Genomic DNA, 24,960 nt, shown 5'->3' with positions numbered 1-24,960 from the left:
GAGTACTGAGCCAGGACTAAACTAGGGCTAAACTAGGGCTAAACACGGTTTAAAGCAGAACTAAACAAAGGTACATTTAGACAGCATTGGTTAGGAGTATCGAGTTAGAGGTTTCGCAAGGACTAAACCAGGACTAAACCAGGCCTTAGTTATGCAGACATGACACAAAGGGGACTGCCAACTGTATCCCCGATCATCACCACTCTCACGTCCAGCTGAAGTGGGTCAAGTGTCTTGGACACAACAACAGTATGAAGAGAGCTGGGACTAACCCACCATGGTTAGATTATGAAACTGCTCCATGACTAAACCAAGACCATAACAGCTCTATAACAGGACTTTATCACATTTAAACCAGGACTTTATCACATTTAAACCAGGACTAAACCAGGACTTTATCACATTTAAATCAGGACTAAACCAGGACTTTATCACATTTAAACCAGGACTAAACCAGGACTATATCACATCTAAACCAGGACTAAACCAGGACTATATCACATCTAAACCAGGACTAAACCAGGACTATATCACATCTAAACCAGGACTAAACCAGGACTATATCACATCTAAACCAGGACTAAACCAGGACTATATCACATCTAAACCAGGACCAAACCACAAAGCACTTGCATATCCAGTATCCAGGCAGATTTGTGCTGTGTAATGCAAACTATGGGTACAGATCAGAGGTATTCAGGTCTTTAATCCACTCTGGAATTCTGTTTTCCTTTAGCTGTAACCTCTGACCCCTGTGGAGCCTGAGCCTATTTATACACCCGCTGTATTATATTCTATTATACTGTATTATACTGCACTATACTGTACTGTAGTATACTACAGTACATATAATGTAAAGCTCATTGAAAATATCTTATCTGTATCTTTTTTTTTAATTGTTGGGTATCTTCTTCTGACCTGGGGTTGTTTTCTGGACATGTGAATAAATTGAAGTATATAGTGTACTGATCAGTGATGGAACGTAACAAAGTATTAAAGTACTTAAGAACAAATTTTTAAAACTTTACTTACATAAATTTTAAAGTGGAAACTTTTTACTGTTTGAGACCAGCTTTTTTTTTTTTTTTTTTTTTTTTAACACTTTTGTAGTTTAAGCAAAAAACAAAAACAAACAACTAAATCTGTTGAACAAAATTCTGCACAAATATTTAGCAAAATCACTACATCTGAAGTTTTATTAGACCTTACTCTTTAAGAACATTTTTAAACAGGTACTTTAATACTTTTATACCTAAGTTTATTTTTTCATGCGATGCTTTTATATTTACTTTTGTTCTTTTTTGCTCTAGTATCTGTACTTTTACTTAAGTAACAAAATGGACTATTTTTTCCAGCACTGGTACTGACATATTCTAGTTGGAGTATTTTTTATTATACTGTAGTACAAAACACATCCACTCCCCAGTCACTGTCATAGTGTGTTATATCAGTCCCACAGCTGCCTTGGGGCAATCTGACAGACACAGGCCCAAACACTCCCACGTTTATTTCTTTATTATCTGGATCCCCATTAGCTGTTAAAGCAGGGGTATTATGCAAAATTGATGTTTTTAGCTAACACTGTTCCGTCATCCCTGTGAGACAGGCCTCTACTTTGACAATGTCTAAAGCCAGGCTCAAAACGGTTCTGTTTAGCCTGTGACTGAAATGTTTTTATTTTTCACTTTTCCCACTTAATGTTAATTTTATGGTGATTAGTTTTGATTATTTATGTTTTGATTTGTTGTGTTGTGATTTTAAAGTCTTTCTTATTCTGTAAAGCCCTTTGAATTACTTTGTGAATTGTGCTATACAAATACAAACATGCCTTGCCTTGCTTCGAAGAGGTTTTAGATGTCATCCATGCATGTTTGTGTAATCTAGCGAACTCTCCTGGGCCCTATTGGAACCCTCTTTATGGTTAGCAGTATGAGCCTGTACAAGGCTCTGCCCACAAGCCTACATCATCCATGATCCCACACAACAATTCTCCATAAATACACAAAAAATATGATAAAAAAAAAACTGTACACAAACCTGATGTGATGTGCAGACGTTTCACTAGCAGGATACACGCTAATAAAGGGGAGTGACTTAGCACAGAGGGCAAAGGGAGGGAAGACTCAGAGGGTCAAAAACTATAGTGAAACTTAAAAATTATAATAGGTTGTTTTGGGCAAATATAGCATTTTCAAAACAATAAAAGATAATACCGCCTCTTTTGTACCCCATAGAAGTAAAACACCCCCTCTTTAATTGGCTCTTCCTGGGGTCCTATTTAAAAATACTAATATCACATAACACGTAAAAAATGGTGACATAAAACTGCAACAAAAAGTATAATTTCTGTTAAAAGTCACTCAAGTAAATGGAACTTATTGCTATCTACTTCTTCAGGTGTAGTTCCCAGACTCACCAATAGAGAGAGCATTCTCACTGCTCCTATGCTCCTCTATTCATTGTTCCATTTCATTGTGAAGCAGCACACCCATATCAGCCCCCTTTGTGTTTCTCCATCAAACTCTTTATCGCAGTTACAAATAATAATAAACCAGTTCCACTCATGTCATTCTACTTTTCCACTGAACAAACAGAAGTCCCACCAGCTGATCACATGACGCAGGAACACAGCTGACTGCTATGACAACAAACGTGTTTCAAGTTTACTACTAAGGTGAAAGCAAATATGGAACAAATATGGAAATGATGACTAATAAGACATGAACTAACAAGCTAATGTTTCTCTTTTGTATGTAATTTTGATTCATTGGTTTTCCATTATGTGTCTGCTGTTGTGTCCTCAGGCAAGACACTTCCTAACTTCCTAATATGAATGTGGTGTGTGAGTCAGACTGGCAGCCTTTCTTCTGTCAGTCTGGCCCAGGGCAGCTGTGGCCACATTAGCAATGCGCCATTTCCAAGTACTACAATAACATCTGACCCCGTGTAGCCTGCGCGCTTAACCTGCAGACAGAGGACACTTCCAAGTGTGTCTCATTCTCAGTATATGTGTGACCGGTGGACCTCTGTGTTGTGTTGCAAGGTGCTAAAGAGCCACAAGACACAGCGGGAACTTTTGGAGACAGTCACCTTTAATCTGTTCCACAAAAGTACAAAACTTTATGAACATGGGCCGCTACACGTCGGTCCAGCCCACACTATACGAGAGAAGACAATGGACAAAGTCAACATCTCCCTGCACTTGCCCACATGAACAAACAAAAACAACAAAACAACACATGAGCTCAATATTAACTTAAATACAAATAAAAGAAAATAAAATATAACCACAGATGTAAACAAAAGTAAAGATAATTACAAGAGGACACTTTAACATTGGGATCACAATAGATGACTGACCTCTTCCCAAGACTGATTCGCAAAGGGAATAGGCGGGAGTCAAACCCCGAATTTATACTAGGAGCAAGGCGAGGGACACATGAAGAAGAAAGCAAAACACAGAAGAAGAGGCTGGAGGACCAAGGCTGCACATAAAATTAAACACCAGGTATGAACAAAACTGTGATAAACAAAAGCAGCATTTTGTGTAATTATACATATATGAACCGGTTACATTTGGACAGGCCTCATGTGAAAGCTCAGAACCTCCAGAATTCACTCACTGAGCTGCAGAGGTTGCACTAGCACTGATGATGATTGGCTGCAGGTGCTGGGGTTTATAGTCACCATTCAGATCAAAGATCCTTTTAGGTTCAAACCAACTGGATTTCAGCAATGAAACTGGCAACCCAAATGAGAGAGTCATGTGAGGTTCATTCTGCTTTCTGATAATTGTCTTGAGCCAAAACACCAAACTATAACATAAACAACTTGTCTATCATGTCCAGTGTTTTTGTAATTAACAATAAATCAGTTCTGCCCTTGAACAAGACACTTCACCCATTTGCCTGTCAACTGATTAAAATGCCAAGCTTCTGGTTAGTGATCATTCTCTACCAATAAACCCACTCTCACCCCTCATTGCTTATACCTTACAACACATTGCCCACAGACAAGTCTGGACACCCTTTTTCTAACATTGCGAGATAGGTTCAGTGCCTTGGTGGAGGGCTTTTCCATGTACTTCTACTTAAATCTCATTCTTAAACATTTTATCATACTTTAGATATGGAGAGCGCTGATTTGTGGAACCGTGTCCCAACTGTCACAAAACGCGCTGTCAGAGCTCAGACTAAATAAACAGAGATTGCTAAAACGTGTCAATGTTATTTTAGCAGTGCACCACACACACTGTAAAAAGTGATGCTATTCAGAATTTTCTATTGACTCATTTAACTCATTGTTTTATTTAAATGCTTATGCCCATTTTTCCAATGTGTTTGAGCGAAAGGTGTCTTTCCCCAAAATAAGTCCTCTGTGTACTGTCTGCATTTAATTAGTGTTTTGTCTGAGAATCAGGACGTGTGTGTTACCATGCTAGTAGTTGTTAGCATTACCGTGTCAACAAAACTCCTCTCTGGTCTCTGACAATTATGGAAAGTGCTTATAAACTCATCATGGTGAAAAATGAAGATCCTCAGAATGCATAAGGTAAGTGAGGACCTTTGGAACACTGCAACTCTTTAAAATGAACTAGTTCTGTTTTTCACATTTTACAACTGTAAAAATCAGGTACAGCACCATTAAGTTCATTTAAATTGTTTAGACTGCTGAAGAGATTTTTTAAAATATATTTTTTAGTTCAATCAAGGACCTTTTATACAAATACAAACACAGAAATCCCAGTTTTCCACACTCACTCATAAATAGTTCCCACTGAGCTTATCTGCTCCATGTTTTACTGTGTCACGAGAAGAGATAACCTTCACCCCACTTTGTCTGAGCGTATCATGCTCGCACTCAGAATCAGTCCTTTACATGTAACAAACATGGACTGTATAAAGAAGTGGACTAATTGAGTGTGACGTCACCCATAGCATTTGGCTCCAGTCACATGAAGCTCATCGAGGCTAGTAGTTCTAGTGGTGAATTTGGAGCCGAGTTCCTTACATGGAATTCCGACCGCGAGTATCATAGCAACTAAGGAGGCAATTCGGACGAGACTGATGAAGGTAACGCTCCTTCCCACCCGCACCACTGGTTTAGCAGGGATCGGGAGCTTCAACAACGTTGTCAATCAAACCTGTCGCTAACGCTAGTGGAAGCGAAGGGAAAGAAGGCATTTGTCTGTTATTAATGTTCATTTCTTGACTTACTGGCACATTCACAAAATAAAACCACTAGGATCATGTAGAGCAGGTTAGCACAAACATTTTAAGACCAAAATGATGAGTCTGACAGCAGCAGGCAGCAACAGAAAGAGGTTTTTCAATGTGTTTCAAGTGAATTGGATCCAGAGTCAATGGGGCCAGAAGCACGCCCATGCTCACTTCCTGTTTGCAATGCACTGGCTAGCAGGTTAGCTATGTCCATTTATATATATATACAGTCTATGATCACGAGACACGAAAACCTTCACCCCACTTTGTCTGAGTAATAAACCAGCGCTCAGAACCTGTCGTTTGCATAGAACATACACCCAACAGGAGAAGTTCACTCAAGCAGGTCAGAACTACTCCACTCACACACAGCTGAACCAGCTGTACTAAATTTATTGTGATTTTTCTGATAAGAATTGTGATTAGTTTAGCTATTTTTATAACAGAATTCTGTTCAAAGTTCACATTTTAAAGGTATCACAATGAACTGACAAAAAGACAACAAAATAATCCAACTAATTAGAGTCATCAAACATATAAAAAATCAGACACTAATCAATTAAAAAAAAACTAGTATTGAAACGAGATACACATTTTTTGCAGGTATTGATACTAAAAAGGTCTCTTTCACAGGACAGAATTGAACATTTCCTGAATAGCTTAGAATGATCTTGAGCTGTATCAGAACAAGTATAAGACACATAGACTAGTATACGCCCATGGACCACTATGGAACTTACTGGACCACTGAGGGATTACACAGATATAAGGCCACATGGGAATATAAAAGAACATACAACCATTTAATGTTATATTATCACCGTGATATCAGAATCGGTAATTCCTTAATCTTGAAAGTTTAAAATTTTAGTAACAGTGACAGTGATAATATTAAAACTAATACAAGAATCACATTTCAAAACAAGTTTGTACAGATTTAAACTTCAGGGTTAGCAGTTTTTATACAAAATAAGACAATAAACTTTTTTGTTTGTGGAGGAAATTATGGTACTTGAAAATGTCAGCCTTTGTGATTTGCTGATTGCTTCTATTGAAATGGTTTAAATAGTGATTAATCTTACAGCTCTAGTTTACATGTACAAGAAAACTGTAAGATAATACTGCCCAAAGAAGAAGTGGGAGTTCAGTCAAGCACATGAAGACAACTCCACCCTGTTACTAATATCTCATTTGAATGAGATACATGAACGTGATGAGGAGTTACTGTAGCTACAGCTACTCTGGGACAGACTGACACAAACCAGCCAGCTACCAACCCTCACTCACACACTACTTTGATACTAGGCAGTGCAGTTGAAGTGTCTTGCTTAAGAACACAACAAAACTAGAGACAGTAGAGTCACTGCTGCCCCACTGTGGTACTTGGTATTGGGTTGGGCATTTCCAACGATCTCCCATCACAGTGTTTCATGTTGCATTTCAGTAATCCCACACATTTATTCTGTCTCTCTTTCCCTAAAAAGCTAAAAACCCTTGACTCCACTGCGTATGGGACTTAAAACCAATCAAAACACCTTAGGTAAGTGGGAAAACAAGAATTAAAGCTACAGTACGTAACTTTTTGGAGGTAGCAGGAGTCGGGTTTGTGGAGATGTATAAACACAATTACGTGCAAAATGCCTAATTGGTTGTATTGCTTCTTTTGAATCTATTCGTGTCTAACTGTAAATTCTAATTAAAATGTTTGATTTTGTTTTTAATAAAATTTTAAATAAGAACATAAATATTAGTTGTTGGCCTTGGTAAGTGAATCTGACCGTATGTTTGAAGTGAACTGTCCTAACACTGGTTTATGAACTTCAGATACAGTATTATATTACACCATATTAATGCGCAACTGCTCTTTTAAACGAGGGCATGCGCAATTTTGTAATATGCACATTTTTACAACACCGGTAGCGTCAAACTTTACTCTCTCCAACTTTACGCGCTCACAACCACGTACACCGCCAACTACAGAGCAACAAAATCACTATATGACGATAATGAAACTAAAATATGAAGCATATGCCCTACCTGTCCGTGTTCATTCGTTCCTCCGCGCGTAAAGCCAAGAGCTGTCGGGAGAGCAGGCTGATGCAACACGCAGTCAGCAGAAGTGGAAGAGGACGCATCCCGGTGCCAAAGTCTTCCCCAAGCGCGCTCACACAAACCCTCTCTCACAGGGCCCGCAAATTACAATCCAACCAGTCGGGCTAATAATGTAATTTCTTAATCAATGAAATAACTCCACTGGTATCTTGCTATTATCCAGGAAAAAATCCCAAGACGCAGAAAGTCACCTTGAAAAGTAGAAGGGGAGTCAAATTAGCACTCAACCAACTGGAAAACATTACTAGACGAAATTATATACGATTTAAATGTATAAACTCAATCTTGTACAGAAATCGATACTTGGTTCAAACTTTACAATTTGTATCATCAAATTATGCTACTTTCATTTGATTGATTTTTAACTAAAAAGCATCAAAACAACAAATAAGTGCTTAAAAACTACTACTAATACGTTAAAATTCCGTGCGTAAAAATGGTTTACCGTGTTGGTGGATAAAGTTTCCAAATGTATTTTTCTCACTAAATCCAAGCGGCTTAGTGTAGATCAAGTTGCGGTAGAGTGAGAAAGTGCGAGTCGGGTCTCATGGTGCGTTTAAATAGTCCAGAGGGAGGAGCCGGAGGAGTGTGGAGCAGGCGGGCGGTTATAGGTGTGTGAGCGCGGGGCGGTGACCGGCGGAGAGCGGACAGGAGAGAGGGATGCGCCGCGACACAAATGGTGCCACTGTGTCGCATGTGCGTTCAACTGGCGACTCCTGAACTTCGTACGCACAAGGGTGAGAGTAACAAATATTAGATTTTTTATTTGAAGTTTACTGAATGGACAACACATTAAAGTAGTAGTATGTCACATTCTCAGGGTGGAACGTCACCAGCATGTTTTGTGAAAATAGAAAGTTAATTCCATACCAACCATACTTTGGAACATTCTCACGGAGATAGACGAGTTTTATGCCATACTGTGGAATATTATAGCTACAGGAACAACATTTTCATGGAAAAAAATAGGAGAGGCCCTTCTCCAATCCAAATAAGAGTGAGGTTTGTGGAGACGCAAGCCCGCTTGCAGTCATATTTTTCAGTAAACACACCCATAAAGTAAAAAAACAAACAAACATGCTTTTATTTTAGTCTTTGCTTTTCCTAAAAACTGGAGCTTTAAATAATGTACAAAATCTGATATTTTCAATGATCCGGTGGTTCTCTTCACCCCTGCATCCTCCTCTCTCACTCTTATGCCCGAGGTCCTCTTCTCCTCTCTTTTTATTTTGTCCTCCTCTTTCATTTTACCCATTACTATGTTTCAGATGACATCACAATGTTCTATCAGCCACTCAAATTTAATACAGATGGGGGCAGCTCAAATGAATATGATCAGGTTCAAAGTTTTTATGGCAAAGTGCAGTGTAATCAGGGAAAACTGTCTCTGCCCCATCTGGACTATGACATCATCCTCTGTGCAAACCATCTCAGTCTAGGTTAAGGTTCACTTTGTTGTCCCTGTAGGGAAATGTGTCCTCTGCATTTGACCTGTCCTTCAGTGTCTCTGGATTAGTTGTGCACTGACTCCTTTGTTGAGTTATCTCATCAAGCCAAAGACTGTGAGTAGGAGGGCGTCAGAGCCATGGCTAGAGGGGACTGTACACATGGACCAACTTAATAAAAGAAACAAGTCAGCTGACTTCCATGTTAGAAAACTGCGATGCCCAATAGGAGCGCCATAAACGTCACAATACAGCGCCCCATGCTGTCGGCCCCTCTTATGGACAGCTACACATCGCATTAGCAAGCAGTTGATTTTTTAAATTTGTACCAAAATGACTATGTGACACTGATGAATCCTATGAATATCATTGATTAAGAAAATAAAACTGGAGAAGAAAGTATGTACGTCACAGTGGACATGTACCGGTGGAGGTGAAAACGGTGGTAGATCAGCAAAATGGCGTCTTGAAAATAAGATTAAATTGATTAAATTACTCAAACATGAATCACTTCAAATTCAACTTCAAAGGGTCAATGAGAAGAAACAACCATAACATGATTAAAAGTTCTGAAATGTCCATCTCACAGAATAGGTCTAATTTAATGCCCCAAAATGTGCAGTACACCCTCTTTAAAGATTACTGCTTGTTACTGTCGAGTCATGTTCATGTGAATCATGTGAGCTTGTCTTTGGGAGCGGACCCTGAATATCTCTTATCACAGAGCTCAGACGTGTGCTGGGCCTAATACAGCATCAGTCCATTCACTTGTACTCTCACAGCACACCACAATTACAAAAACATACTGGACATAATCAAAAATCAGATTCTAATTGATACTAAAACTAGTATTGAAACTAAATAATCATTTAAGCAGGTATCATACTAAAGAAGTCCCATTGACAGAACAGAAATGAATCTTTCCTGAATAGCTATAGAATGGTCTTGAGCTGTATCAGAACAAGTATGAGACACATAGACTAGTATATACTCATGGACCACTGAGGGATTAAACAGATATAAGGCCACATGGGAATATAAAAGAAAGTACTACCATTTAATGCTGAAAATCACATTCTCTAGTCTGTGTTTTTATTATCGTCGTGGTATCAAAATCTATATTGAGTATCGAATCTTTTCCTTAGTATTGAAATTGAGTATTGCAGACAATGTCATGAATTCAGAACATGTTTTGAGTTGGTTAAATTAAATGAGCTATTGAATTGTTTAAAGGTTTTAACTCTTCTAGTGGTGTGTCTGTGAAGTTGTTATTGCTTTGCCTGGAATGTTCCACAATATATCATTTATTTCTATCCCTGTAGACAAGGAAGACAACCAGACCAATTTACAAGTCTGATTTGTGGAGAAACGACCCTGCGTACATTTTCAAGGTGTTCATTTAGCAATATAAACCTCTGCAATTGAATAAATGTACATACAGGTTTAATGCCTTACTGTGCATTACAGGAAAGTAATTGCATCTCTATGGAGTCAAGCAAGCGGCGGACCTTTGACACCCCAAAAAATGACTGCACTGATAAGGACTTGTTATAGCATTTAGTCAATAAGAAAGGGAAAAAAGTACTAATCCTAAAATATTATAATGTAACCAACTAATATCTTTTGTTTGAGTTAAAGGCCCTGTATCTGATTTTTTTTTTTCTCATGTATTTGAGCAAAATGTGTCCTGCTCCAGCACAGATAAATTGTATAAGCAGATCTTGGGGTCAAAATAAGACCACTGTGTGCTGTCTGCATCTAATTATAAAGCCTTTTAGCATGCTTGTTGTTGTTAGCTTTACCATCAAAACCTCTGGTCTCTGAGAGTTGTGAAAAGTGCTTATAAACTCATCACAGTGAGTAAGTAGGATGTTCAGAATGCATAAGGTAAGTGAGGAATAACATTGGACCATTGAAAACAGTTAGGGTTTTTTTTGTTTTTGTTTTTTTCTTTTAAGGCAGTAAAAATCATTTTAAGTGCTCTTCACAGCTTTCAGATGCCTCTAACAACAGCTGGCATGCTAACACGCACTTGCTGTATATGGGGCAACAAAATTTATAATTAGATATACAGCACGCAGCAGACATATTTTGACCTCAAGAGCTGCATTAGCATACTAATATTAGTTAGTTTTTACCCTGCTGGCAAAATTCTGCTCTGGTCTCTGAGAGTTATGAAAAGTGCTCAGAATGCATAAGGTAAGTGAGTAATAACTTTTGGACAACTGAAAACTGTTTGAAATGAACTAGTTCTGTTTTTCAGGCTTTAAGAAGTGAAACGAGATACCACACCTCTAAGTTTATCCAGTTGAATTTGAATGAACCTGAGCAGCAGCACTTTGTATCCAAAAACAATCTCCTAAGTACAGTTCTGGCCTCCTCAGATTTCCCAAACCTTTTTTCTTGTGTGAATTTGTCTGTTGAGGATTGGATGTCATTGGTTAGCTGCTAAATGAAACCACTGCCTAACACCACCTAATTTGGTTTCTCTATTTAATGGAGACAATCATTATACTTTCACTTTCAACGACGCCATAACAACAAGGTTAAAGTTCTTTTACAGCAGACCAGTTTATTTGTTGCACTATAACTTTTATAGAGTCCAGGCACCTCCTTGTCAATTCAATTCAATTTTTCAATTCAGTTCATTTATTTTTGTAACGCCCAAAATCACAACAACAGTTGTCTCGAAGGGCGTTCATGTTTTGGTTGATGGGGGAAACCGGAGAACCCGGAGGAAACCCATCCAGACACGGGGAGAAACATGAAAAACTCCACACAGAAAGGCCTGGTGACCCGGGGATCGAACCAACCTTCTTGCTGTGAGACATGAGTGATGCCACTCAGTCACCGTGCCGCCAAGACACAAAAAACAAAACAACAGGAAAAATCAGACACCATCCATCCATCCATCCATCCATTTTCTTCCGCTTATCCGGGGCCGGGTCGCGGGGGCAGCAGTCTAAGCAGGGACTCCCAGACTTCCCTCACCCCGGACACGTCCTCCAGCTCCTCCGGTGGGACCCCAAGGCATTCCCAGGCCAGCCGAGAGACATAGTCCCTCCAGCGTGTCCTGGGTCTTCCCCGGGGCCTCCTCCCGGTGGGACATGCCCACCGGGAGGAGGCCACAGACACAACAGGAAAAATCAGACACAACAGGAAAAATCAGACACAACAGGAAAAATCAGACACAACAGGAAAAATCAGACACAACAGGAATGTGTCTGACATGTCCATGTCACCATGGACATGTTTTGCCTGGAATGTTCATAATATGGCATTAAACATATCTATCTCCATGGAGACAAGCGGGTGAAGTTACAGGTGTGATCTGTGGAGAGGCCAATCTGCTAACAGTAAAAATATATGATTTATAGTCTTTTTCTAAGCAACAAAGTGTGTAATTGATTAAAATGCATACAGATAAGTTGAATGCCATACTATGGAATACTATGGAACATTTCAGGAAAAGCAATAACATCTCCACAAGCAGGTGGCAGTCTCCTCACATCCTCATGGCTGAGGGCAAGTGTAAGAATCACAAATGTTCAGATCGAATTGTCAGCATAAAGTTTTTGTCCCAGACAAGAAGAAGAGCCGAAAGCACCAAAGAGTGACCAGGTCTGACCCTTTTTAACAGTTGTTCAGACCAAACAGGGCCAGCTCCAGCTATAATCCTTTAAGGGCAGATTAACCATGAACAATGGGAACTTTAGTACCTTTCCAGGAGGCTTTGTATACCTGTGAGTAATGTAGAACTGCTCCAAAGTAGTTGGTAGAGGGTCTGCCACCTGTTTGTCTCCATGGAGATTATGTAGTATTATTACATGTTACATGCATGTGTTATAAACTAGTAATAGAATAGTAATAGGTAATAGGCTGGTGTTCTGAAGGGTTGGTATCGCTCTGGGAGAGAGGAGGCAGAGACGGAGGAGTGTGTATGGTTGGTGCCAGATATTGAACATTAAACACACATACAAAACATATATAAGTGTAAGAATACTCAGTGCCATTCATATATATAACAGAGATGACAATAATAACAATAAGTGCTTAATTCAAGACTGAACAAGAATCCAAAAGGCACCAGCAGTGTTATGTCAGCAGGTGAACAGAACCAGAGTCCAGCAGGAATAACAGAAACAGCCCAGTATGAACCCACCCACAGCTCACGGATAACCCACGTCTTGGTCACACAAGCTTTGTATCAGAGAACGAGTGCAAAAGGGAGCTTGTGATGGGGATGGATTTGAGAGTTTGAATTTTTTCTCTTCCCTGTTTACCCCCTCCTCCCTCTTTTCTACCTTTGTCATCCCTTTCTCTCTCTCTGATCTCTCATTTGTTAAGGCGCTAGTCTTTCGGCCCTCATTATCAAACTTGAGTGGGACTCTGGGCGCAGGACAAAAGCAGGACACACTTTGAACTCACATGTTTAGGCTCAGATCAAAGTTGTTCCATGATTAGATGTTCAGACACAGCGCCCAATCAGGAGCTGGCTTCAAAGACTTCATTAATTAACCAAAAATGTCCCAGTGAGAAACATGTGACATAATGTTAGTGAATGGGGCATTGGTCAAACAACTGACTGCACTCAAATTTAAGGACACTGGAGTTATTTAACCTCCCACTGGTCTGCAGTGTAATCTGGCAAAGTTTGCATGTTCTTCCTGTGTCTGTGCAGATTTTGATTGTTCTCCCTGCGTCTGCTCCAGTTTCAGCCAATAAGTGTAAAGGGCATTGGCCATCCCTTTAAAAGAGATTTGGAATCCTTTCATTCTGCGTTTTCAACTTTTTTCTGAAATGTTCAACATGTTTCATTGTTTATTTATCCACTTAATTAAAGGAACTGAATGTAAGATTTTAATTTTCAATTACATAAACTTGACCTGTGTTTCCCGATATGAGGCAAATATGTTCAAATCTAATAGAACTTTTACTGAAACAATAACAAAACAAAAAAATCCATTGGACATGACATGGACATGGCCATTTATTTATGTTATAATTTTTTTTGTTTTTTTATTGGTTCCCAAGGCTATTATCCAACCAGAAAGCAGAATAAGCCTCACATGACTCTCTCATTTGGGTTGCCAGTTTCAATGCTGAAATCCAGTTGGTTTAAACCTAAAAGGACTCTGTCTGGTCTGAATGATCACTACCTAAACCCCAGCAACTGCAGCCAATCATGAATCAATGCTAGTGCAGCCTCTGCAGCTCAGTCAGCGATTTCTGGAGGTTCTGAGCTTTCTCATGAGGTCTGTCCATATTCTGAGAATGAGACACACTTGGATGTGTCTCTATCTGCAGGTTAAGGCTCTGGACACATGGGCTCAGATGGGATAGTATTTTTTAAAACTGAAAAAACTCCAGGCTTTAGCTCCATGACCATGTTTAATTATTCTGTTAACAGATGTTGTCTCTTTTTCGCAACATCACCAAATGTTAATCATCCATAGTTGAGGACAGAGGTCAGTGTGGGTCAAATCTCAACTATTCTGTTTCTGATGTTCCTTCTTCAGTGTTTTCTTCATGTGGACCTGAGTGTCTTGAGCTGCCTTAGCAGATCAATTAAGTGTTTTGTGGTCATCTCCATCAAAATCTGAAGATTTCACTTCAGATGCATTTGTCTCTCTCTGCACTCTCTCATGTGGCCATAGTCCTGTAATGATTGCTGCCCCCTAGTGGTATCATTTAGTAACACATCATAGAAAACCTGCACGTTTTCGGTTTCTTTCCTTGAGTGTCTTCTAGGCAACAGGTGAGGACACAGGAGTGCGACGGATACTTCAAAAATAACATTCCTCAAGTCAAATTAAAACATAAGGAATAAAAAATAAATAAGACTCAGGTCTGTGGAGATGCAAGACCACTCACAGTAAGGATACATGTTTTTTCTGTTTTTCAGTGCAATAAACACAACCAAACTTAAAAAGATGCTTTTTATTAGGAAGGTTACATACTGTGGCTTTAAGAAAATATATGGACAAAATATTTAGTGAGGAGCAGAGCCAGAGGAGCAGAGCCAGAGGAGCAGAGCCAGAGGAGCAGAGCCAGAGGAGCAGAGCCAGAGGAGCAGACAGAAGCAGACAGGTGCAGTGAAGCCTAACCACATCCTGTCTGTCGTGTATCTACAGGAAGTCACAAGGAACTCACTTCCTGTCAAATTCTCACAGTCAGGTATCAGAGACATGCAATCCATACATGCAAATCTGACTATAGTCGTATTTCAGATGACGTACCACATTCTACTGGGGTATTGGACAATCATATTTAATACAGATGACACACACACACACACATACACAGACCTCTTTTCCCTCCCTCTTTCACTCCCTCTCTCTCTCTTCCTCCCTCTCTCCCCTTTGCATCCCTCTCTTTTTCCCACTCTTCTGGCTCCTTCTATCTCCTGTTTATCCCCCCTTCCTCCCTCTCTCCTCCATATCTATCCTATTTATCCCCCCCTCCTCTCTGTCTCCCCTCTCTACTCCCTCTTTCTCCCTCTCTCCCCTCTCTACCCCTCTCTTCTCCCTCTATCACCTCTCGTTCCCCCCTCCTCCCTCTCTCACCTCTCTTTCCCCCCTCCTCCCTCTCTCTCTCTCTCTCTCTCTCTCTCTCTTTACCCCCTCATCCCTGTTTCCTGTTCACCCCCACCTCCTACCTTTCTCATCCCTCTCTCTCTGATTGGCCAATCATATTGGGGCAGTTCAATTTAAATTAATTTCAGTTTATATTTGTAAAGCTGCTCCTGTTCAACCAGGAAGTCAAACAATAAACTTCATCAAAATTTAGACAAGACCAGATTTTAGATCAAATCTGGTGTTAATCTGATGTCTGTTATAATAAAATGAGCTGTACATTTCACATAGAAAATCATCCAGAGTATTTCCTCATTACATGCCCATGTCAGTTTAGTCCTTTGACCAGTCCTTTAGCTTTTAGAACAATGTGTCTGTCCTCAGATGGTGTGCAAAGATAAAGAACGTGATAAGCTCACTGTTACTGGGGGTTACTGCACATACTGGCAAGCACAGTTTTGAGATGGTCTGAGAACTCATGAAAAAAAATGAAAATGAATTTAAACACATTTTTCGAGTGCCTGTACTGTTTAGGAGTCTGATTTTCAACTAAAAGGTGAGAGTGACTAACTGGAAAACTGTTGGCTCATGCTAACTAGCTTGTGACTGTAATGTTATTTGAGAAGGACTTGTTTAACAGCACAAATCAGCTCACCTGTTGTAGTTAAGCTAAGTCAACTCTTTCTGGTCAGACTGTGTCCAAACAGAGCTCAGGTTAAAGTCTAACTTGAGTGACAGAGCTTCAGACAGAGAAGTGCTTACAGTTAGCATCACACCCCCCTGGAAATGTTGATGACATCCGCTGCAAAGTATCACTAATAATGTAATGATATCACAGCATTCTATAAGCCAATAATATTTAATACAGACTCAAGTCACCAGTATAAAAGAAAGAACAGGTAAACCACAGGGACCCTGGAGACACACTCCCATTTATCACCGATACAGACTCTGGATCAGACACAGATGAACTGAGCCTTTCTCTCATTAAAGAACATGTTTCTGAGTCTGTGTGTGGAGGAAATGATAATAATTTCTCCACAGACAGAAATGAGACAATACAAAGCAAAGAAACACATCTAGTCTGTTCTATTCATAGTTCTGCCTCAGTCTGAATGTGGAGGGGCATTTTCTAAATAAAATGACATCCCATTCTACAATTTGAAAACCAACTATTTATTTTTAGTTGACAGTTCTCTTGGATGAGTTCACTGAATGAGTTGGTATAAAAGTATGAACGAATTTAAATTACTTTGGTAAAAACAGGTTCCTTTCAAACAACCAGAGGAAGATCATGATAGAGTCTTGTTTTCAAATCTCTTTTTAACAACTGGCAGTGGTGGCTAAGACTGACATTTGGTGAGTCCAAAACACAACAATTATCCCAGCAGTTTGCAGCTTTATTTTGTTTTCTAAATCTCTCCAGTCACCAGCAACTGTGAAGTGTCTTGCCAAAGGACACAACAACAGTTTGACAGTGAAGGGTGGGTGTAGAGTGCACATCCACCAACCAGAAGATCAGTTTGATGGTGCAGACTGGCAGCCTCACTTTGTCTAGTCTACCCCTGGGCAGCTGTGGCTCTAGTGGTATCTTACATCTTGAGAATATACAAGGAAAAAATATGTGAAATTAAAACTTGGCTTTGATGTAATATGCATTAGCAGAGTTGATCCAAGTGTTTGTAAACAAAAACACCTGCTGTATTCAGGGCAGTCCTGTGTGATGTCATGTAGTACTTGACACATAGCAAATTTACCTAGTTTGGACAAAAATACAAAAAATACATTATGAACACTACACCATATATGAAAAAAGTGTTTTGTCCAACTTTAAACTATAATGTCCTGGTAGTACATTATCATTTTGTTTGCCTCTCCAGTCCAGTTTATCTCAACACACTGGCTACAGTTTGAACACTTGGCCCTCGGATTCAGATAAAAATTGTGAGAAAACCAGAGGAGACATTGTTGTAAAAAAAACAAAACAAAAAAACAAAACTTGGATGATTATGAATGTGTAAAATTGGGGAGAGATAAATGTGGTGGGTCAAAGTTCGTGAAGCAGGAAGTGTCAGAGAAACAGCCAAGGACGGGACACACGGATACAGGCCATTGAGCTAAAAGGCGTCATTGGATCTGCTCAGAATAACACGGAAAACAACATTACAACATAGATTGCATGACATGGGCCTGTTAATAATCAGATGGCTCATTGGTTAGAGCAGTGGTCCTCCTCTGATTCCTGCTCGAACCAAGTTCTATCCTTAGGCAAAATACTTATCACATATTGCCTAGTATGAATGTAGCATAATAAGAAAAAAAAATAACTAAGCATATTGGAGTGCCTTAAATCTCTTCTTTTACCTAGTAATTACGAGGCTATATTTAATGGAGATGTCAAATAGTTTATACTGTCAGCACAAAGCTTTTGTCATATATACAAATAAATAGAGTAACAACCATACTTTTTCAATAGACCCACAAGTTAAATCTTTATTGTTCCTGTGAGGAATTGTCCTCTACATGTAACCCCCTAGAGCAGTGGGAAACAAGGAAGTCTTCACCAAATCCTGAGCCATTTTCCTGGTCAGGGGAACCACCACACAGCCAACTGCTACCACATAGAGAATTCTAAAACAAAATCTAACTCCAGGTATATTAATCATGTGAGGACAGGTTTAAAACATAGATGAGAGCTCAAAAAATAGAAAATTTTGCATTCAGTTCCTTAATTTAATCCATTCTAAACAACAATCTCATTGCACTTATTAAGGTTTTTGACATGCAGAGCTAGTGCTAGTTTCCATTGCCAATTGAAGTCCTGCACTGCCTCTTTAAACTACATTATTTAAAACTGGAAGTAAACAGCCACTTTTCTCCCTCGGCAGCCGCCTAAAACATCCCCAAAGCTGTGTGTGCGGCCGCAACTCTGACCCGGCCTCGCTCCGGTTCCTCTGCGGGACATTCCTCCAGAGTGCGGGCCCCTCCCTGGTCCCTTGTACGGGCCCCTGCTCTGCGCCTGCGCCGGTATACACTGTCAGGGCACGGCAGACTGACAGTATGGCGGCGGGGTGCAGCTGGAAGGATGCTACAGTCGCCTGTGATGTGTCTATCCCCGGCTGGACCTACATGGAGTATTGACGCTTCCCAGAGACCAGGATTTAGCAGAACAGGGCCGTCGCCTTGAACTCCAAAGATGGCTAGGCTCGCCGACTACTTTGTAGTGGTGGGTTACGACCTCGACAAACGAGGTGGGTGCTGTGCTTGGGCTACTGCGCTAGCCGAGTATTATTAGCTTTGAGCAGCTGTCGCTGCGGAGGTAGGCGGGGACGGGCCGGGCCGCTGCTCAGAGCTAACCGCCTCTGCGCTCTGCCCTCTGAGCCTCAGCCGGGTACTCTAGCGCGGGGTTTACAGGCCGTACTGGATTAGTGCGCACAAACCCTCAACTGTCAGCTCTGGTTTCATCGGTCAATGCTGAAGGATAACTCCGCACTTTACGCCTCTAAAGTGCTTTATTTTGAGCAACTTTTTGAGCTAGTTAGAAAGTGTTGTTGCACTTTGTTGACAGTTACGCGGAGCTAACTTTATTTGCTAGATGCTAACGTTAGCCGGGGCTAGCTCTGAGGGGGGCTGGTGTAAGACGGATTTATTCACACGTTTCACGGATTTAATCGCATCTTTTTCCCTTGTATCGTGTTCGTAATGGATGCTCTGCTCTAGTTGGTTTGTTTTGCACTTTGTTTATATGCATGGCACTCTGAATGCGCGCTGCACGGACAGGAGCAGTGAGGTGTCACTGCTTTGGTCCTGATTGAATTGATTCGGGGACACCACCACAGACCGCTCCGCTCTGCTCTCGACCCCGTGTCAGAGCGCTGTTTGGGGCTGGATTGCACGCATTTCTCGCTGGGGTTTGTGGCTGTCCCTGATGTCTGTGTGGGGACCGGATTAACCCCAGTGCCCCTCCCTGAGCTCTTGTGGCCGGGACAGAGGGTTATGGGGACGGGGTTTTGGACCGTTATCTCCCCCCTCCTCCTGCCTCCAGTCTGGGCTATGGCCTACATCTGCTGTAGGCAATGCAGGGGGATTGTTCCCCTGTGTTAATGATGGGAGCTGTCCAGTTAGAGCCTGAGTAACTTAAGGTCCCATATTACCCTATTTTCTGATCTATGTTCTAATGTTGTTTCCTCATCACAAACAGGCTCGGAGTTTTGTTTCCTTCAGAAATGCTTGTTCTTCTCTGAAACAGAAATTTTTCTTTTCCACTGTGTGATGTCATGTAGTAATACAGGCTCCACTGTGTTTTTAAACTCCATAGACCTTCACTAGAATCATTTGAATGATTTCAACTCTGTAATTTCCAGTCACTCCTGAACTTATGGTAAAAGGTAACTGTTAACTTGAAAACTTGAAAACGCTTCATGAGATCACAAGGTGGAAAAGAGCATTTTAAGTTTTGGAGATGTAGCCGGACTAATGATAAGTTACTCAAACATGTGTGAATGAAACAAAACAGAACTTCAGGTATGTTTTTGAGGAGATAACAACCTTCTAACAGAGCTTAAAGCTCACAAGAATCTATTTTGTGTTGTATAGGACCTTTAATTCACGCCATATATTCAATAATTCAATATGACATGTACGGATCATTGTTATTTGATAGGCTTTTACTACAGTGTTTAAATGGTCAAGTTTTTGACACCTTTTCTTTAAAAAAAAACTAAACTGTATACTTTAATTAGTTAAAGGTGCACTAACGTTTGTTGTCAGGATAACCTATAACTTGGCCTGGAGGCATTTACCTGCTTGTCTCCCTGGAGATGGGTAAGTTTAATGCTATTGTGGAACATTCCACACAAAGCAATAACATCTCCATGAAGACAAGGAGGTAATGCCACCAGGTCAAGTTACTAGTCAGGCTGGTGGAGAGACGCATTTTATAACCTTGCTGCAAAGATATTCAAAGTATTATCGATCGTGCTAGTCCGTGATCACCTGTCAATCACACCCATCTGAACTCGAGGAGACTCAGCGGTGACCAGACTCGCATTTTTGTAAAGTATTGTGTATACTGGATCCCAGGTAAACCTAATATATACCTAAGATTTTGAAAGTGCAGTGATCAGACTGTCCATAGATGTAATTGTTTTAACTTCTCTCCCATAACATCTAATTAAGACTTACTCTTCTAATAACATCTTCTTAAACTTTTAGTTTATTTTTATAGCCAGTTTTGCCTCTGTCTTATATTACAGCATTATAAACCTGGCCTCCCTGTTTAGTGGATAGATAGAGCTCGTTCAATCATGAAATATTCAGTCTCTTGTGGCACGCAGACTTCTAACTACTCTTTTACTTGGAGCAGCTTAAATATTTATTATTCAACAGCGGCAAAATGTTACAAGACAAGGCCTGCATACAAATGTCAGGAGACTTCATGTCATACTTTTCAGTTGTAGTTTGCATGTATAATATAATAGTATCATTTACGTGATAATTACTTCAACTACTAATGCTATGACTTCTAGTGCCACCAAATAGGAGCATGGTTTAGTGTTTCCTCTCCCATAGCCTACTACCTCTAATACTACTAATGACTAACAACTTCTACTACTACTATTATTACTACCTCTGTTACTAATGTGACTGACTATTACTACTGTCCTACTACAACTGCCATTTGTAATACTAAATGTACTCACACTTCTGTACTTTAATATAATGGTATAATAACTGCACATTGTAAAGTTCGGCCTGTGTATAGCATTATTACTGTTATCGCCACTGCTACATAAAGGTTGTATTGTACTAGGGCAGTGAATTGTGAGTATTGCCATTGTGATTAGATGTGCAATTTGTAAAGTTCACATTTTAAACATGTGCATGTAAATAAATACTGAAATCTGAACTGACAAACTAATACAAGAATGACATTTCAAAATATATATGTTTGTAGAGATCTAAACTACAGGGTTACCTGTTTTTATGCAGAATAAGACTCCATGAAGACACAGAGAGGGCATCTGACACACAAGGACATTACAGAACATGTTTGTACAGATTTTAAAGATAGGATTAGCACTCTTTATGCATAATTTGACATTTTGTTATTTGTGGGGGAAATTATGATACTTGAAAAACCGCAGTCTTTGTAGTTCGCTATTCATGTTCATTCAAATTGTGTTTTTCATTGCGATTAATATTGACGCCCTACTTGTATGACTACTTATTCTACTACTACTTGAGTGTATTTGTAGCAGTTTCTACCACTCCTGCGTTTGCATTGGCTTTATGTCTGTTTCTGAGTACAGGATGTTGTAGGCTGTGCTACCTCTGCAGATTCTGTCTTTCCTGTTGCACAGAGCAGAGGCAGCACAGGCCAAACGCATTTGGATTTACCGCACATGCACATTTATCACATATTCATCGCACATTTATTTAACTTTTATTACACATTTATTTCACATTTATCTCATTCATTTAATTTATCTAATCTTTATCACATATTTATCATACATTTATCAGACATTAATCTAACATCTAATCTAATCTAACTACAACAGAAAATGTCTTTTAAGCAGGTAATTTGGAATATGGTAAATCAGGGACGAAACAATCAGGGACGAAACAACTGAGGAACAATGTCTTATTTATTGTCAGCGAAAATCTCTTCCACACTGGGGATTCAAATGGGGAAACAGGCTGGGCAAATGAACTCAGGAACAGGTAACTCAAACAGATATAAATGCAAGTTCAGAATCGCAGAAATGCAAACAACAGAGTATTTCAGAGGAGCTTGAATGCTGCTCTTGACTAGTCAACAATCTAGCAAGCACTAACTGAACAGAAGCACCCTGGCTATATAGGCTACCCTGGGCTGATTAACAAAAGGAGGGGCAGCTGCTGGGAACCCAGGGAGGTAACAAAAGAAGGGCCGGAACCGGCTGAAAAACGGAGCCGGACTGAGGAAAAAACATACAAACAGGTAGAACTATGACACTACCTGCTCTATTATGTAAATTTATAAAGCATATCAAAACACAAAATACAATGTATATTTGTTTATAAAATACAGTCAAAACAAGCAGTATGGGTCAAAATAAATATATATTTACAAACTCCACTGCAAACACACTGCAAACATTAAACAAACACACACTGCAAACTGAAAACACACTGCACATGATTATGGCGTCTCCCTGCTTCCTACTTCCTGCTGTGTTCTGATGGCACCTGTCTCTTCCAGCTCCAAGGCAAGGCCTTTTGGTGCATATAGGGATTTTACCCTTTGATCTACAGTGTCTTTTATAGAGAATTAAGGCCTTCACAAAGTCAATGTCCACAAGTGTCTTGCACCATTTCTTTGCTTTGTGTAAAAAACAAGCGCATCTAATAGGTCAATGTCACCCATGTGCCTAAGGAAAAACGGACAAACACATTAGTAACTAGAAAGTACAAAATTGAGAGGGGGTGAAATAATATTATATCATATACATATCCATAATCATCACACAAAAACGGTAAACAACGCACAATGATGTAGGATTTAAGCTGCGTCTTTACGCTGCACTGTACCTGTGTGCAGTAAAGCATGCCAAACTATACGTCGTCTTGTTCAGCTGTTCATTGGCTGTTAGTTTAAAGCATCACTAATGTGTAATGCATAGTAATTAGTTGATGCTGCACTCTCTCGGTGAGAAAAAGCGTAAACATTCTATGATCTGAGGCTTCAGTGATCTGCAAAACCAAGGTTGAGTATCAAATTAGATGCCAATCAGAAGATAACATTTGATTTTATCATTGGACAGCACAGTTATCGCTATCTAAACTATATTCTGGCAGATATCAACAATAAACAAAGTCTATAAAAAAAAACTAACTCCACAAGAACTCTCCACAGAAATTTGCCAGAGCTTGCCTCACCCATGTGCACAGATGTGATGCTAATGTGTGCACATCTTATATTTTTACTTACAATAATGTAAACTGCAAAATGGAATAACGCCTTTCAAACAATAGACAAATGAATGCTAATTGTGACCATGCTAATTGCAAGTTTGATTTCATTTCTTGCAGCTGTATTTAAGAGCGTCCCCTTTCCTCTGTGGTAATGCGCTTGGTTTTTTTTCACAGACACTGGGTGAAGTGTTAACCACACCAGTTTAGTCAGGTTTTCTTTAGTAATACATTTAGATATTAAAGAGGGGCTATTATGCAAAAATCTACTTGTTTTAAGCTTTCTACAGTGTTATAACATTGTTCCCTCATCCAAAACATGCCTGAAGAGGTTTTAGATGCCATCCATGCATGTTTGAGTACTCTAGCAATCTCTCCTGGGCCTTATTCGAACCTTCCAGTTAGCACTATGATTCTGTGCAGTGCTCCGCCCACAAGCTTATGTCACCCATGCTCCCACACAACAATTCTCCATAAATATACAAAAACCTGATACAAAACATACAGCATACAGCAACTGCTTTTTGGTTTAGCCCTTATAAAATGTATGGATTATACTAGTCCAGTCTGTTTTTAATGTGCTCTGTCTCCTTCTGTTGTCCTCTCTCCATCCTCATCGTATTCATGGGTTTCATCCTCCTCTTATAAGATGCCCTTTTGAGGACGGCTGACCATTCAAAAGATAGAATATTTTGGTCGAATGTTTTGAATTGGTCATTTCTATGGCTAAAATGATTTTGAGAGTTCTGCTGAGTCTTTTCCATGGCTTTCAGTTTGATGAAAAGTTAACGATCCTCGCATCAAACTGAAACCCATGGAAAGTGACTCAGCAGTGCTCTCAAAATAATTTTCTTACAAGTATTTTTTCTATTTTTATTTATTTTATTTTATCTCCCTCCTGTCGTCCCTCCTTCTCTCTCCTCTGGTGTCTCCTCAGATGCAGACAGTACCCTGCAGATTTATTTTCACCTCAAGAGCTGCTTACACAATATATTTGTACTGGGGCTAGACATCTTACAATTTAGCTCAAATACATGAGGAAAGAACAAGTACGGAGCCTTTAAAATTACATCTTGAATTTGATTACGAAATACATTTACATGCAGGTAGAATTGATTTGACACAAAACAATAAAAAGTGCCTAAGACTAGATTAGTTTTCAGTCATTTGTAATGATAAACAATATTATAGCATGGTTTATAAAAAGTCTTGCAAAGTAGACGTTTGAGCATATTTTGGGCACTTCAGTGTTTGTATAAATGTAGTTACATACTTGTGGTCCTGGTCTAATTGTGTCATATATTGTGTCATAAATAGTAGAGTAAACATGGCCATTCCCTGCTCCCCTCTGTCTGGCTCAAACAGGACCAGGACTCTGTGGTCTGTGCAGACGTTTAGGTTTAGAACCTTCTCTGAGTCTGGGTCAAATGTCTGTAGGTTTCTTCCAAATATCTTAAATCAGAGTTATTCCATGAAATTGACTTTTCAGAGCTTTTGACCATGTTATAGTTGTTTTCTTTCTCATTGACCCTCTGTATTTGGAGTGACTCATGTTTGAGTAATCTTTATTCTTCTGTATTCAAGACGTCATTGCTCCGTTCTACCCCTGTTTTCACCACCACTGGTTAGAACTATAAAGCACACACAAGCACA

General features: G+C 39.7%; 1 protein-coding gene across 5 annotated transcripts in view; it reads left to right on the top strand.

Moving 5' to 3' along the window:
* The first annotated feature begins 18,392 nt into the window (after nucleotides 1-18,392).
* sbf1 (SET binding factor 1) overlaps nucleotides 18,393-24,960 on the top strand; it is an 86,799-nt gene continuing 80,231 nt past the window's right edge. For 4 of the 5 annotated variants that reach the window (XM_055225715.1, XM_033976088.2, XM_055225712.1 and 1 more), the window contains exon 1: nucleotides 18,399-18,602. In XM_055225715.1, the coding sequence (XP_055081690.1) occupies nucleotides 18,548-18,602 (55 nt within the window). In that variant the 5' untranslated portion in view covers nucleotides 18,399-18,547. Of the gene's footprint in view, nucleotides 18,603-24,960 lie in introns of all 5 variants that reach the window. The other variant, XM_055225711.1, reaches the window with a different exon arrangement.

This window comes from Periophthalmus magnuspinnatus, chromosome 12, assembly GCF_009829125.3.
Source record: "Periophthalmus magnuspinnatus isolate fPerMag1 chromosome 12, fPerMag1.2.pri, whole genome shotgun sequence".
Lineage (NCBI taxonomy): Eukaryota > Metazoa > Chordata > Actinopteri > Gobiiformes > Gobiidae > Periophthalmus > Periophthalmus magnuspinnatus.
The sequence above is the reverse complement of the archived record's forward strand: the minus strand, read 5'-3'. Positions and strand labels throughout refer to the sequence as shown.